Raw genomic sequence first — 15,672 nt, 5'->3', positions numbered from 1 at the left:
ATCGGCAGATGAATGGATAAAGAAGATGTGGTACATATATACAATGGAATATTACTCAACCATAAAAAGGAACGAAATTGGGTCATTTATAGAGATGTGGATGGACCTAGAGACTGTCATAGAGAGTGAAGTAAGTCAGAAAGAGAAAAACAAATATTGTATATTAACGCATATATATGGAATCTAGAAAAATGGTACAGATGAACCGGTGTGCAAGGCAGAAACAGAGACATAGAAGTAGAGAACAAACGTACAGACACCAAGTGGGGAAAGCGGTGGTGGGGTGGGATGAATTGGGAGATTGGGATTGACATATATACACTAATATGTATAAAATAGATAACACGGGGTCTACTCTTCGTTGCAGTGTGCGGTCTTCTCATTGCAGTGGCTTGTTGTGGAGCATGGGCTCTAGGTGCATGGGCTTCAGTAGCTGTGGCACATGGGCTCAGTCGTTGTGGCACATGGGCTTAGTTGCTCCGCGGCATGTGGGATCTTCCCAGACCAGGGCTCGACCCCGTGTCCCCTGCACTGTCAGGCGGATTCTTAACCACTGCACCACCAGGGAAGCCCTCTCATTTTCGCCACTTTTATTCAACATAGGTTTTAGAAGTCCTAACCATGGCAATCAGAGAAAAAAAAGATATAAAAAGAAAAGGAATTCAAATTGGAAAAGAAGTAAATCCATCACTGTTTGCAGATTACATGATACGATACACAGAAAATCCTAAAGATGCTACCAGAAAACTACTAGAGCTCATCAATGAATTTGGTAAAGTGACAGGATACAAAATTAATACACAGAAATCTGTTGCATTTCTATACACTAACAACAAAAGATCAGAAAGGGAAATTAAAGAAACAATCCCATTTACCATTGCATCAAAAAGAATAAGATACCTAGGAATAAACCTACTTAAGGAGCCAAAAGACCTGTACTCCAAAAACTGTAAGATGCTGATAAAGAAATCAAAGATGACACAAACAGATGTAAAGATATACCATGTTCTTATATTAGAAGGATCAATATTGTCAAAATGACTATGCTCATGGCAATCTACAGATTCAATGCAATCCCTATCAAATTATTGTACCAATGGCATTTTTTTCACAGAAATAGAACAAAAAATTTTTATAATTTGTATGGAGACACAGAAGACCCCAAACAGCCAAAGCAATCTTAAGAAAGAATAACAGAGCTGGAGGAATCAGGCTCCCTGCCTTCAGACTATACTACAAAGCTACAGTCATCAAAACAGTATGGTACTGGCACAAAAACAAATATAGATCAATGGAACGGGATAGAAAGCCCAGAGATAAACCCATGCACCTAAATGTCCATCAACAGAGGAATGGATAAAGAAAATGTGGTACATATATACAGTGGGATATTACTCATCCATTAAAGAATGAAATAATGGATGGACCTGGAGATTATCATACAAAGTGAAGTAAGTCAGACAGAGAAAGACAAATATCATATGATATCACTTATATGTGGAATCAAAAAAAAAAATGATGCAAATGAACTTATTACAAAACAGAAACAGATTCACAGACTTAGAAAATAAACTTATGGTTACCAAAGGAGAAAGGTGGAGGGGAGGGATAAACTGGGAGTTTGGGATTGATATATATACACACTACTATATTTAAAATAGATAACCAACAAGGACCTATTGTATAGCACAAGGTGCTATGCTCAATATTGTGTAATAACCTAAAGGGAAAAGAATTTGAAAAAGAATAGATACATGTATATGTATAACTGAATCACTTTGCTGTACACCTGAAACTAACACAACATTGTTAATCAACTATACTCCAATAGAAAATAAAAAATTTTTAAAAATGGATTAAAGACTTGAACTTAAGACCTGAAACCATAAAATTCCTAGAAGAAAACATAGGCGGTAAGTTACTTGACATTGGTCTTAGCAAATATTTTTTGGATTTGATACCAAAAGCTAAGGCAACAACATCAAAGATAAACAAGTGGGACTACATCAAACCAAAAAGCTCCTGCACAGCAAAGGAAACCATCAACAAAACAAAAAGGCAGGGACTTCACTGAGGTCCAGTGGTTAAGACTCTGCGCTCCCAGTGTAGGGGGCCCAGGTTCGATCCCTGGTCAGGGAACTTGATCCCGCATGCTGCAACTAATAGCCTGCGTGCCACAACTAAAAGAGCCCGCATGCCACACCTAAAGATCCCACACGCAGCAACGAAGATCCTGTGTGGCACAGCTAAGACCCAGTGTGGCCAAATAAATAAATAAATAATAAAACAAAACAGCAACCTCCTGAATGAGAGAAAATATTTGCAAATCATATATCTGATGAGGGGTTAGTATCCAAAATATATAAAGAACTCATACAACTCAATAGCAAAAAAAAATCCAATTAAAAAATGGGCAGATCTGAATTGACATTTTTCCAAAGAAGACATACAAGTGGCCAACAGGTAGACCAAAAGGTGCTCAACATCACTAATCATGGGGGATATTACAGAAATCATAACAGGTATGAGATACCACCTCATACCTCTTAGAATGGCTATCATCAAATAGACAAGAAATAACCAGTGTTGGTAAGGCTGTGGAGAAAAGGGAACCCTTGTGTATCATTGGTGGGAATATAAATTGGTGCAACCACTATGGAAAACAGTATGGAGGTTCCTCAAAAAATTAAAAATACAACTACCATATGATCCAGCAATGCCACTTCTGGGCATTTATCCAAAGATAATGAAAACACTAACTTGAAAAGATATCTGCACTCCCATGTTCACTGCAGCATTATTCACAATAGCCAAGATAAGAAATAACCTGTGTCCATCAACAGATGAATGGATATAGAAAAAAATGTGTGTGTGTGTGTGTATGTATGTATACATACACACACACACACACACACACACATATATATATATATAATGGAATATTATTCAGCCATAAAAAAGAAGGAAATCTTGCTATTTGCAACAACATGGATGGACCTTGAAGGCATTATGCTGAGTGAAATAGGTCAGACAGAGAAAGACAAGTAAGACAAATACTGTACAAACTTCAAGTAATAAATAAGTCATGGGGATGTAATGTACAGCATGGTGGCTTTAGTAAATAATACTGTAGTACATATTTGGAAGTTGCTAAGAGAGTACATATTAAAAGTTCTCATCACAAGAACAAAAAGATTTTGTAACTAGTATGGTGACAGATGTTAACTAGACTTATTGTGATCACCTCACAATATAAACAAATAGCTAATCACGTTGTCCGCCTGAAACTAATATGTCAATTATACCTCAATTAAAAAGGAACACTTAATGTTCTTCTAAGAGGGGACTCCCAGTGTCCCTCCCTCAGGAGGCTATGTACTAACTGGGGAGTCTGAGGGGAGCCTCCCTATCCTAAGAGAACCATGGAGGAGGTCAGATGAGGGACAGCTTGTCCTCCCCAGGCTGGTCCTGGGAGTTAGTTAGCTGGCCTGTGCTGGGGGAGGGGATGTCAGAGTACTTCAGAAGTGCTTGGCAGAATCAAGGCAGGAGCAGGGAGACCTAAGGCTCTCTGCCCCTGCTGCCACCCAGTCAGCTGGGCTGCTGTTTTCTCTCACGGAGTTTGTGTTGGTCTCCCTTGTGGAAAAGGGTGGGCAGCCTAGGAGAGCGTGGAAGCCCTCCACCGCCGGCTTACAGGCCAAGTAACAGCTCCCAGGCCTGGCACACACAGCGCCTGGACAGGGTTCTTCCTCCCCTCACCCAGTCCTCCTGACTTTTGTTCCCCAGACCTTACCTGAGAAAAAGGAAGATGGTTTTCAGGGACTTGGCCCTCGGGTTCTCGGGGGCCTGGCGTTCCAGGTGTGGCCTGAGGGCCTCCAGCAGTCCTGGGTGCAGCTTCTCAGCCTCATCTAAAATGAACAGGGTCTGGTGGCAGTGCTCCTGCGTCTTCCTGATCTGGGCTGCCAGCTGCTCCTGCACAGAATACAGGGAGCTGCTGAGGTGCAGTGGGAGGTACCTTCTAGCCCTGAGGGCCCTGGTGAGGCACTGGTTTCCCCAGGGCACCTGCAATGGATCACCTGGAGCTGGGTTCCACCGCAGAACCACCAATCCAAACCTCTGGGGGTGGAGCTAGGGCATCTGCCTCTAATGAGCTTCCCAGGTGATTCTCCTGTGCCCTGAGGTTTGGAAGCCAACTAGGTGGAGCCAGCCTGGGGAAAGGGAGAGGGCCCTTGGGAAATGGCCCCAGCCATGCTCCCTCCCCTTCAAGGATGAGGTTCCGTCCCAGAACTAACCCTAACTCACCCTCCCCAGGGATAGGATTCAGGCTCTCACAGGGGGGTGATAGGCAGAGATAGGCTCGAATGCCCACAGGTGCCGTCTTGAACTCCCACAAGCAGAGCACCCGCTGGCACCAGGCTGGGCTCTCAGGGAAGAACCCAGGGGAGGACCTGTTTGGGACCCAGCCAACTCAAAACTGGGGTTCCCCACCCCAGGCAGGAGAGTAAGCCCTCTAGTGAAAAGATGCTGCTCTACAGGGTTCAGGAGAACAGGGCCAGCTCCTGCCCCAGGGTGGGGTGTTTCAGCAGAGCCCACACTCACCATCCACCTCTAGCCTTCCTGGATTCTGACTTCAGCCCCGTCTCCCCATAGTGTGTGTGAGAGGATGGGCAGGGTATGAGAGAGAGTGCACACGTCGATTTTCACAGTGGGGAAGCTGAGATTCACAGCTGTTTTACTGCAAAGCCAGCCAGTTCTTTCTGGGAAGGCCCGGCTGACCAGCTGCCTTCCCTTAGAACACGTTAGCCTACCCCTGCCCTCCCGGGCTGCACTGAAAGATTGTCAGGCAATCTGTCCTTAAAGGCTTACATAATCTTCCCAGGTTAACACACTCCAAATATTGGAACTAAAAGCCAAAGGTAGACACAGCCACCTCTGCCATGCTGTAATGGGGTTTGGTCATCGTCTGGCTAACATGTCTGAATGAAACCCCAAATAGCAGAGCAGCGGAGACACTTTCTGCCCTCCACTTGTTGACATATAATGAGTAGTTTGGGGAAGACATGGAAAAATCACTTACGATAAGCCTGTTTAAAAAAAACAGTGGGATATACAACTTTCTGTCCAATATAATTACAGTGACATAAAAGAGCGCAGGGGAATGGCCTGAAGGAAGTACACCAAAATGCTAACTGTGGTGGTGTCCGTGTGGGGAGATCATGATAAAGTTTTTGCTTTCTCTGTTCCACACTTCCTGAGGCACTTCCACTACTCCCGCGACAGAAAAATCAACACAAGAAGTCTCTGGTTGGGCTTCCCTGGTGGCGCAGTGGTTGAGAGTCCGCCTGCCGATGCAGGGGACACGGGTTCGTGCCCCGGTCTGGGAAGATCCCACGTGCCGCGGAGCGGCTGGGCCCGTGAGCCATGGCCGCTGAGCCTGCGCGTCCGGAGCCTGTGCTCTGCAACGGGAGAGGCCACGACAGTGAGAGGCCCATGTACCGCAAAAAAAAAAAAAAGAAGTCTCTGGTTAAGCTCAGTGTCTGGCCTTTCCTGTATGGCTGGGAGGGCGACAGCTCGGGACGAATAGCGTTTGGGACATCACTCTTTCCTCCACGTGTTCAGGGCCTCATCTGTGTGGAGTGGATGCCTCTGTGGGTTACAGGTTCCTTCGCAACGGCACCCCAGTCCTCCCATCGCCACACCCAGGGCTGGCTTCAGCTCCCCTCCCAGCACAGGGGCTTGCGCCTCAGCTGCCGGAGCCTCAGCCGGGCCCAGCCCCGCTGGCCTAGCTCCCCGGCACGGCCGGCCTCACCTGGTACAGGTCCACATACTTGTGGTGAGGGAAGTGCAACGTGGCGATGAACACCTTGACACAGTCGCTCCTCAGCCCGTCCCGGTACAGGTTCTCCGCCAGCATCCGCGCCACGAAGTTCTTGCCTGTGCCAGACCAGCCGTGGAACGACAGAGCCAGGGCCTTGTCTGGCCGGGGCAGCTCCAGGTAGCCCCTGGCTGCTGTCAGGACCAGCTCCCGGGCCAGGTGCTGGCCGTGCAGGCGCACGCGCAGGTCCGCCTCTAGGCCTAGGGCCAGGAAAGAGCCATGCTGAGAGGTGCCCACAGGCGCGTCCCCACCAGGCTCGGCGACAGCCGAGAGACTGAGCACCTCTGAACGTCTATGAGGTGGGAGCCATCCTGTTTGGTGGCCTCAGGACAAGAAGCCACTGGGCAGACCTTGCAGCGGAAGAGATTCAGGGCTATTTTCTGAGGAGTTTGAGAAATCAAGGTTGACTTCACCCTTTCTGAAGGTCCTGAAGACACCCCAGAAGGGTTGGCAGAATCCTATCGGGATGAGGAAGTTGCTCCCACCCAGAAGTTTCAGGACCCCCTAAATATTTTATGGAGACACCCTCATTTTATTCATTCTAATTCAATTCAGCAAACACCTACTGGAGGCAGCTAGTGTGTGCAAAGCCCTCCTCCAAGGCTTTCCTTCCTCTCAGCCGTGAGGTCGCAGGGTTTCGATCAGGAGCCATGGTGGAGACAGGGAGGGTGTGCTGCCAGCTGTGGGCAGGCTGAAGTTGGGTCCCTCCATCCTAGCATTTTCCTGAATTGCCTCCCCTCCCCACAGATTCCTGGGCATCAGGGCCATGTAAGGTCCAACCTGTGAAGTTATTGATGATCCTGCAGTCCCCACTGTCACAACAGTCCTGGAAGCTGCAGTACCAGGTGGTCAGGATATCCAGGTACTGCTGGCCCAACAGGGGAAGGCTCCAGCCTGGAAAAGGAGGAGCTGTGAGACAGGGACGGAGCCCAGGGCGCAGGGCGAGCTGAGCACTGCCTCCCTTCTCCCGTCCTCTCTCCAGAGCCACTCCCTGCTGCTCTGCCCTGGGCCTGCCTTGTGCCGCACTAGGGAATGGGCACAAATGGGCACCTCCGGCTAGGAGGAAGTAGATGGCCTTGCTATATATAGATGCAGCTCCAGCTGCAGCAAAAGCTCAGTTCACTCAACAAATAAGCCTTAAGCATTTGTGCCAGACGTGTAAGAAACCCAAGCCCTGCCTGCAAGGAGTTTGGTGCCTAGGAGGAAGACACACAGTAACTGGTGATTATCATTCTTCCTACTTGCTTTGGATTGCAGAATCATCTGATCACGGCCAACCCCAAGTGTCTCGATTCTTTTATCAAATGTCAATTTGAATATGCCCAGCATTAGCAAAAATGAAACAAAAACCATTCACTGGAATTTAGAACTCTCGATTTAAATGGAAGATGTTTCTAGCACCACTGCAGCATTACCATTACAGGACTATTACAGGACCTAGAATTAACGACATCGACTGCAAGGAGCTTCAGAGATCACTGGGTCCACGACGGTGACGTGACAACCCTGCCTCACAATTTGTCAGTGACAGAATAAATCAGAACTCAGGTCCGGTGACTCATAGCCCAGCCTCCGCCGCCATAAGCAGCAAAGGGGAAGAAGGTACTTGGGGGTGTATCCAACCAGGTACTTTCCTTAAAGCCATCAAGAAGGTGGGCAAGGGCAGCTCCTTGGAATAATGCCAGGGCAGGTTCGCAGACAGCAAGGAAGTGTGAGCCGTCTGGAGGAGTCAAGAACGGGCGACGTGGTGGAGAGCAGCCAGGCCCACTCGTATGCACAAGGGCGCTGCGCCAGGGCTGGGAACGAGGGCAGTGACGGGCCTTCCTGGTCCCGCAGAGGCTCCCTGCCCTCAGCCTGGCCCAAAGGCTGGGCGGAATAGCAAAGCCGGCGGCTAAGGCGCCCGCCTGGTGACCGCGATCACAACTGCCCAGGGCAGGCGCGAGGCTCTGACCTCCGTGCCCGGATTCCATCGTGCCTCGCGCACCCAGCCCGCGCTCTCCCGCCCTCCTGAGCCGGCGGGTCTTACCCAGGGGCCGCGCCGGCGCCTCCTCATCCTGCCTACATCCCTCGGGCCACACGCGGCAGCTGAAGAGAGCCCAGTAGCGTCTGCAGAGGGCGCCGGCCGCCCTCAGCCGCTCCCGCAGGCCCTGGAAGGCCGGCCAGGACCCGGCCGAGCCCGCCTCCTCGGCCCCCTCCCTCGGCCTCGCGCGGCCGCCGTGTCCCGACGTGCTCGGGGGCGGCAGCAGCAGCAGGAGCAGGAGCCAGAGCGGACTCCGCGGGCCGCGAGGCATGGCCGGGTCGGCAGCCGGTCTCTCCGCCGCCCGTCCTCCACGGCCCTTTCCAGCCCCCGGTGGGCGGGCGAGCGCCGACACTTCCGAGGCCCGGATTGGCCGGGGATTGGCGTTGCCACGGGAACCGCAGGCGGGCAGAGCTCGCCTCCCATGTGACCCAGGGCGAGCCAGACGCCGGCCGGGAACCGAAACCCGGATGGTGCCCCGGAGGGCATCCCGGGGCCGCTTGCAGGCGCCGCCCACCCACCGGGGACTCGCTGCCAGGCAGCAAGCAGTCTCTTCTGGGTGATTGTGGTTGCGAAGAAGTTGAAGTCAGGCCTTAAGATGGCCACTGTCAGTAATCACCCAGATACTTTCGGGCAGCTCTGGTGGCCCATCTGAGGCCTACTTAACACGGGCACCCACTTGTGCCCTGTCCCGTGTTTGCAGATCAACTTCTTGCCAACCTGTTAGACGAAGCCGGGCAACCATCTCACCCAGGAGCTTGAGTTGGCCAGGGCAGTCAGCCCTGGGCGTGGCTCCTCTACAAAGGGAAATGAAACAGAGCAGCAAATAATCAGCAGGTTTGCACAGCTGGAGTCCACCAAAAGCAAGAGGAAGCTGGCGGGCTCCAGTCTGGAGATATTTGGGTTTTGGAAGCTCCCAGAGCCATGGGAAAATCACGAGGTCTCATATCAATGTTATCATAGCCCATTAAAAACAAGTTAGGCCGAGTACTGGGTGCACTTTCTTGGCTTTAAGTTTGCAACTTTCAAATGCTTGTGACTGTGAGCAGCTTCTCAGACACCACTGGCAAAAGACCTACTAGCCTCTTTCCTGGGACTCTGTTCTCATAACCTGAGCAGGTAACAAGGTCGCTAGATATTGGAAGAGCTTAATGCATTTTTCAAAATCACCTGAGTTACTGAAGCCACTGGCCTAAGAGCCGTCTTGTCCTAGGAAGAAACTGCTGTCTCGAAATCATGGGACTTGACTCACTTCATAGGCTCAGTACATACAATAAGGTGAATCCTAGCACCAGATCTGTCACAGCCAAATTGATTCATATGTTCATTCTAGTCTCTTAGGTAACACTCAACGCCAGGTCTGTTCCTTCCTCAAGAGCTCACCAAATGTGCTCCTGCCTTTAATTCAAACAGCAATAGAGAAAGAAAAAGACTTACAAAAACAAATCCAAAACAATTAACAAAATGGCAATAAGACTATACATATTGATAATTTACAAAAGAAGAAAGAAAAAAAAGACAAACAGCTGCATATATCAGATAAGCACCTGTCTGAGGATACCAAGAAAGTGAAATTGAAAAGCTACATTATGTATGCATATTGTATGTTTTAGTCATTCAGAGTGATGTCAGAACTGAACTCAAACCTTCCAGAGCAGTCTCTAGTACACCAGTGCTGAGTTATCTGCAATCAAGCTCGTGAAACCCTTGGAAGGACAGTTAACAAGGAACACACCATTATGCTTATTTGGAAATTGAAAACATTAACTCATTCAATAGATGTTGTTTGAGCATGAATGGCAATCTAGTATAGTGATTAACTGAATGGCCCCTTTTCTGATATGTCACTTTGGGTGTTACTTAACTGTTCTATGCCTCAGTTTCCCCACCTCTAAGATGGGGATAATAAAATGGTCACTTCATAGGCATGCTGTGAGGGCTAATGAGCTTATTCAGTTCTACATTAACCTTTATTATCGTAAATGCCCCCACCTTGGAGGAGACAGGATGGTCTATACAGGAGGCTTTGGAAGACTTTATTTACACTTGTGAACTTCACAGGTGAATTTATGGTGATAAAATTACTGGTATTTACCCTGGCTTCTTTTAAAAAAAAAATCCATGTTTTAAGACTGTGGAAATAATTCTCTACTGGTAACTTTCATGTACGTCTAACTGATAATTTTTGAGATTGGATTTTTATTTGGATTTCACATTTCATGGTAAATAAAGCAAGTAGCTTGGAAGTTCTTGGACAATTTGATTTCAAGACATCTTTTTCCTGAAAGAGTAAGCCATTTTTTTTTTTTTTTTTACAAGATCAGTCCCACATAGAAACAATGAATCCAAACACCAGTTTTTAGCTAAGCCTCTATTTCAAGTAAATTGCTAATATTTCATTCTCAGCGCTTGGAAGCTACTGGTTGTAACTCTAGGAGCAAGATCTCATAGATGATGGGGACATCTAGAGGGTTTTGTGAAAACTACGGGTAGCTTTGATTCCTTAGCAAGCAAACTCAGTGCTACTAATGAATGGCCCAAGGACCAGTGGCGCTGGCATTGCCCTGGAGCTTGTTAGAAATGCAAACTCAGGCCCCAAACCTACTCAATCAAAATATGCATTTTAGCACAGTCTTTCAAAGAGAAAATGGGCACACAGCACCTTTATTGAGGTCATCTGAATGGGAACTAGCTTAGCAATTAGACAACTTCCCTACCCCGCTGAAGGCCGTCAGAACACCATCCGCCTTGAAAACAACCTTTGGGTAAAAATCAAGTCTTTATCTCCAAATAAATTTGGCTGTAAAAAGCAAACTCTGAAAAAGATAAAATGAATGTTTCACAGCTAATCTATAAGCCAATGGCTCCTTTAACATCTATGAAGTAGAGCAAGTGAAGCATCACAGTGGACTGAGACTTCCTCTCAAGAGGCAGGGCACACCTGATGAAAACCAAAGGAAACCCCTGAAGGGTTATTTCTGGTGACCCAGGTACTGAAAACAGAGTACAGGCCCAGGAAGCTCTGTATCTTCCACACATACGGCTTTGCATTTCTGGAGTCGGGGTTCTACACACACCACATGTCAAGCCTGGATTGATCTCCCCTTCTTCCCCAAGGTAGGTCTGCCTACCTCTCACTCTCAACCTCCTGTGATTCTTTCCTGCTCCTTATTTCCACTCTAATTCACACGATTCCTGAGGCATTTGGTACTTCACAAGTAGTCTCTTCTGCTAGGACTATGGGCTCCTTGAAGGAAGGGACAGTCATTATCATCTTGATGCCCTCCAGCACAAGGCCCAAATGTCTACTGAAGACCAATACTTTACACACTGTGACTTCATTTCTCTAATTCCCTCGGATTTATAAAGCGGCTTATCTTACAGAATTCACCCATGCTAAACCAGTGGTTATGACCATTCTTGTCTATTTTATAAAATGAGGGCTGCTAAAAATAAGTTTTTATAGGCAAATACAGTGGGTAAAATGAGCCCATAACAGAACCTCTCCCTCCCTACTCCCAGCTGCCTTTTCAGGTTTTAATACTGGTCTTTCTGGTATGCTTGAGAAGAAAACGAAGCCTGAAATCTCACCTGGAAAATGATCGTATGAGGTGAGTCAGCGAGGAACCTGTTAACTAGGCTTTGGCCTCCCTTTGGTATTCAAGTGCAAGTGACAAAAACTGGCACAAACAAAAATGCTACAGATCAAGTAAAAATCTTGAGAACTCTGCTCAGTTGTCTGGTTGAGGTTTATGATGCTGCATTTCCATTTCAAAATTTAAAAGTCTGGGCATCCTAAGAATTACAATCAGGGCAGCGGGTCTTTTCTTCCAGGCCTCTATGATACTGTGCTGACAAGTTCTTTGGGATTCATAATTCTTTATCTCTAAAGAAGCTGCAAGAAAGAAGTTATTAAATAAACAAAAAGCACCTAAGAATTATCTACTGAAATTCTCGGTTCAGTCACAACCTGATATGGGCCTTCTGAAGACTAGTGAGAAGTGTAAAGGTCTCATCCGTCGATTCTGTGAAACAATCCCTGTGGAAGTTTATGTGGATGCAGAAGATGTAATCTTCTGTCCCCTAACAAAACAGGAAATCGGAATTGAAAACAATGGAAGTATCCCGAACCGGGGTGGGGAGGTGGGGAAAGAATGAGGAAAAGATGGTACATCAGTACTTATTAAAATCTTTATTCAATTTCTTTCTTTCAGAATTGAAACCCATAGAACACATTAGAAATTTAGGTGCATATCTGTCTTGTTCGGTATCTTACCAAGCACAACCTCTATTTGTGCAACAGCTCTGAGAGGAAATCCTTGGCAGATCAAAACAGAGGGTAGTGGTTCCTACACCTCTCTTTGAAGCAAATAAATTAACTTCCCAGTTCCCCCACAGACATTTTGTATTTGTGAGTAACACCTTAGTTCCTTAAAAACCTGTGGCAGTAGAGTATCCAGCCCTCACCTTTTCAACCCAGACTTGAGGCGTCAAAGGGGGAAAGCTGGCCTTCCCCTGTACAACAGTCTCACGAGGCTGGTCTATGTGCCTCGGGCGTCGGCCCTGGCTAGCACAGGAGGTGTTTGCTGAATGGGTATCTTTATGTCACTTAGATTCACTCTCAGAGACTAAGAGAACCTTTTCCTAGCTTCAGGTTCTTCAGCAACAGTGTTTCCCTGTGTCAAAATAAATACATTTTTTCTTGTTAGAATACATATATGACTATATATATACATATACCTTGACTCATGTTTCCTGAAGCCCAAGCTCACAAGACGACTCACATAAGACAGCTCACTGATAGATGCTGTTTACCATCATTTGAGGTGTGGTCAGGTAATGGTCAAGCAAGAATATGGAAGCTGTGGAGAAGGGAGGGTGAAGGAACATGGTGGATGGGAGGGGAAGGCCAAAAGCCTTTTTTTTAAAAGGAAAGGAAAAGATGGATTTCTTTGGAAGAACATGTTGCCTTCAGGTGACACGGAATTTCTGCCATGTATAGGATTCATCTTTCCCAAAATAATAGGATGTACCTGAATTCTCCCATTTCCTTATTAAATTTCATTTGACATATTAATCCTGAGTGCAAATAGGGAGAAATGCCTTATTAATAAATTATTGAGCAACACTCTGAGTAAATCAGATCCTATTAATGTTTAGCACAGAAAATTATTTACCCCCAAAACCCAAAATACAGCTTCATATTAAATATCAATTCTAGAATGAAACCTCTATACCCATATTCGCCCAAACTATGGAATAAATATATTGGGTTGGCCAATAAGTTCATTCAGGTTTTTTGTAAGATGGTGTGGAAAACCAGAATGAACTTTTTGGCCAATCCAATATTTAAGAAGTGGAAGAAGGGGGGCAGGAAATGGTACTCAGTTCTGATTTTCTTAGTTTTATAATATTAAAATGTACCCACATCTACCTTTAGATGTGAGCTAGGCATGCCCAGCTTAGGACTGATCAAAAACCCTTCCAATGACCTGTTTGATTATAATAGTCCTCGATTCTAAAAGATAAACCATCAAGAGGACAGTGTTACAAAACTTAAAAAAAAAGAAATCTACCTCTTTTTTGAAACAGAATTTAGTGTTTATGAATTTTAGGGCTATAAGCTTATGGTTGGTTTTTTCCAAGATTCTAAACGTACTTTTGCAGCTTAATCCGATCCTGACTTAGAACATAAATTTATATTCTAAGCATCAGTTCACACCACTCTATGAGCATAATTCTAACTTTAACCACGATACATCTGAACACCTTTTAAGATCATGAATTTTAAAATAGGGAAAGAGAATGAGATTATACATTTTCTGCAATGTTTGGAAAAAAGAATGAGGCATTTTGCAAAGCAGCTTTTCCTCCTGCTTTTATCCTTAGCAGAATCTTCTGCCTTCAACATCATGAATAAAGTTCCCAGTTTGAGAACAGCTCTTATTCATTTCACTGGGGCAGTATGCAGGTATCACATGTTTGAAAGAAATTTAGTTCAGCTAACATTTACCAAGGAGAGCAGCGTTGACTTCCTTCCCACTGTCCCTCCAGCTGGCTCCCTGATGCTCTGAGGTAAGCACCATCCAAGGTATTCTCAAGCTCAAATGTGAACTTCCCTGGATGCACAGAATAAATGAGTTTAAAATTGGAATTAATGCTTCCTTCTGTTAACACTAGCTCAGTGTTTTGTGCTACTACCTGTCTTCTTAAATTCAATACCGTTTTAAAAATAACTCAGCCCATTCTGTGTACATCACCAAATGTACATACTAACTACAAAAGCGTCCTAATTTCATGTTACTTTAAAGTAGTTATGGGGTACTCAGTTATCTTTCAATTTGAGAAAATTGGGGCATAAATTCTAAACTGTTTTTGAAAGGGTGGTTACCTAAAACTGGTCTCCAATGGCTGGCAGTAAATTTGTTCAACCACACTGTTTAAATATTAGTGTCTGCTTCACAGAAGTCAAAACCAGAACAGTCCCCAGACAAAATGCAGGAGAGAAGCACCCACCTCTGAGGGCACGTGAGTGGGCACACCAGGCCTAGTTTCCTCTGCCCTGTATTTTAATGCAAGTGCTTATATGTCAAATTGCTTTGGCAGAACACAGAACTAAGCCTGTTTTAGCAACTTGAAATTTGAAAGTGCTAATAGGAGACGGAAGGACAATACTACATCGTGGGTTCAGAACTCCAAACAAGATTAAATGATGAAATCAGGGTTTGACATAAATCAAAATCTTAAGGCTCTTCCTGGTAACCACCTTAATTTTAAGGCTCAGAAGGCTTAAAATCTTTGTTTCCAGCCTTCCATATGGCCCAAATCACAAGATAGGTCCAGCCACCAGCAGGATCTGAACTATATTATCTGTAGGAGCGAGCTGGCTTTTCTCACAAGAAAGGCACAAATAGGATCGCCAATCTCTTGGGAACAGCAGCTTTAATGACCAAATGCCTTGAAGACAGAAGTGGAAATTCATTTTAGAAATTAGGATGGCAGAGAAGACAGGCAACCTAACTCTTATTCAAGCTGTTATTTCAGTTTGCTTTGATAATTTGCAAAGGATTTTCCTGCTTTGGGCAAAAGGAAAAAAAAGTCTCCATAACAGAATTGTGCTTGGGTTGTAACGGTAGGTTCTCCAGGGACACTTTTTTGGATTAATTTGGACACAATTATGAGAATGCAAATCTTACTTAGTACAAGTCATGCTTGCTTTTATATACGTTAAGAACTTAAATACAGGGGAACCTGTTTTTCACTAATTCAATCACCGCCTTGATTCTGGTTCTACCAAGTAGGTCTCTCTCTCTTCTTCCCGCCTTTAAGAATCATCAAAAGCACCACCTACTCAGCTAAAAGCCCAAACATCTTTCCTGCTTTTGTCCTTCCTCCAATTCTATCTTAAAAACATAGTCCCTCCAACAGAGCATGCTACTTTGGCTCAACAGAATGCTGGGTTACTTGCTGCCACTCCTTAGGAAGCAGTAAAATTCCCAATTTGACTAGTCCTGGTTAAAAAGGACTCGAGATTACAAAGTATTTTCGGAAAATCCACAAGTGTGGAGAAAGGATTATAAGGATGGACTCAAAACACACACTCCAGAACCAACCCCAACATTAACCTATTCAAATGTCACACCTCTAATTTGTCCTTTGGCATGAGAATTAATACTGACCAACTGTGACACCCACTGCTAGAATGGGCATACGCCGAGGAAGTCAGAAGGTGGTTCAGCAGGTACAGCTCCGTGGTCTGAAACTTGTAGTCTTTGCTTCAACT

The 15,672-nt window shown here is 45.7% G+C and overlaps 1 protein-coding gene across 3 annotated transcripts in view; it reads right to left on the bottom strand.

Annotated features, from left to right (window-relative positions):
* TOR3A (torsin family 3 member A) overlaps positions 1-15,599 on the bottom strand; it is a 37,435-nt gene extending 21,836 nt beyond the window's left edge. The window contains exons 1-4 of one of the 3 annotated variants that reach the window (XM_028488601.2): positions 15,569-15,599; positions 6,653-6,766; positions 5,807-6,072; positions 3,791-3,969 (exon numbers count right to left, since the gene is read on the bottom strand). In XM_028488601.2, the coding sequence (XP_028344402.1) occupies positions 3,791-3,969; positions 5,807-6,072; positions 6,653-6,766; positions 15,569-15,599 (590 nt within the window). Of the gene's footprint in view, positions 1-3,790; positions 3,970-5,806; positions 6,073-6,652; positions 6,767-7,898; positions 8,184-15,568 lie in introns of those variants that run through there. The other 2 variants (XM_024133654.2, XM_024133655.2) reach the window with 2 other exon arrangements.
* Between the last annotated feature and the right edge of the window lie 73 nt (positions 15,600-15,672).

This window comes from Physeter macrocephalus, chromosome 4, assembly GCF_002837175.3.
Source record: "Physeter macrocephalus isolate SW-GA chromosome 4, ASM283717v5, whole genome shotgun sequence".
Classification (NCBI taxonomy): Eukaryota; Metazoa; Chordata; class Mammalia; order Artiodactyla; family Physeteridae; genus Physeter; species Physeter macrocephalus.
This window is presented reverse-complemented; position numbering and strand designations above follow the sequence as displayed.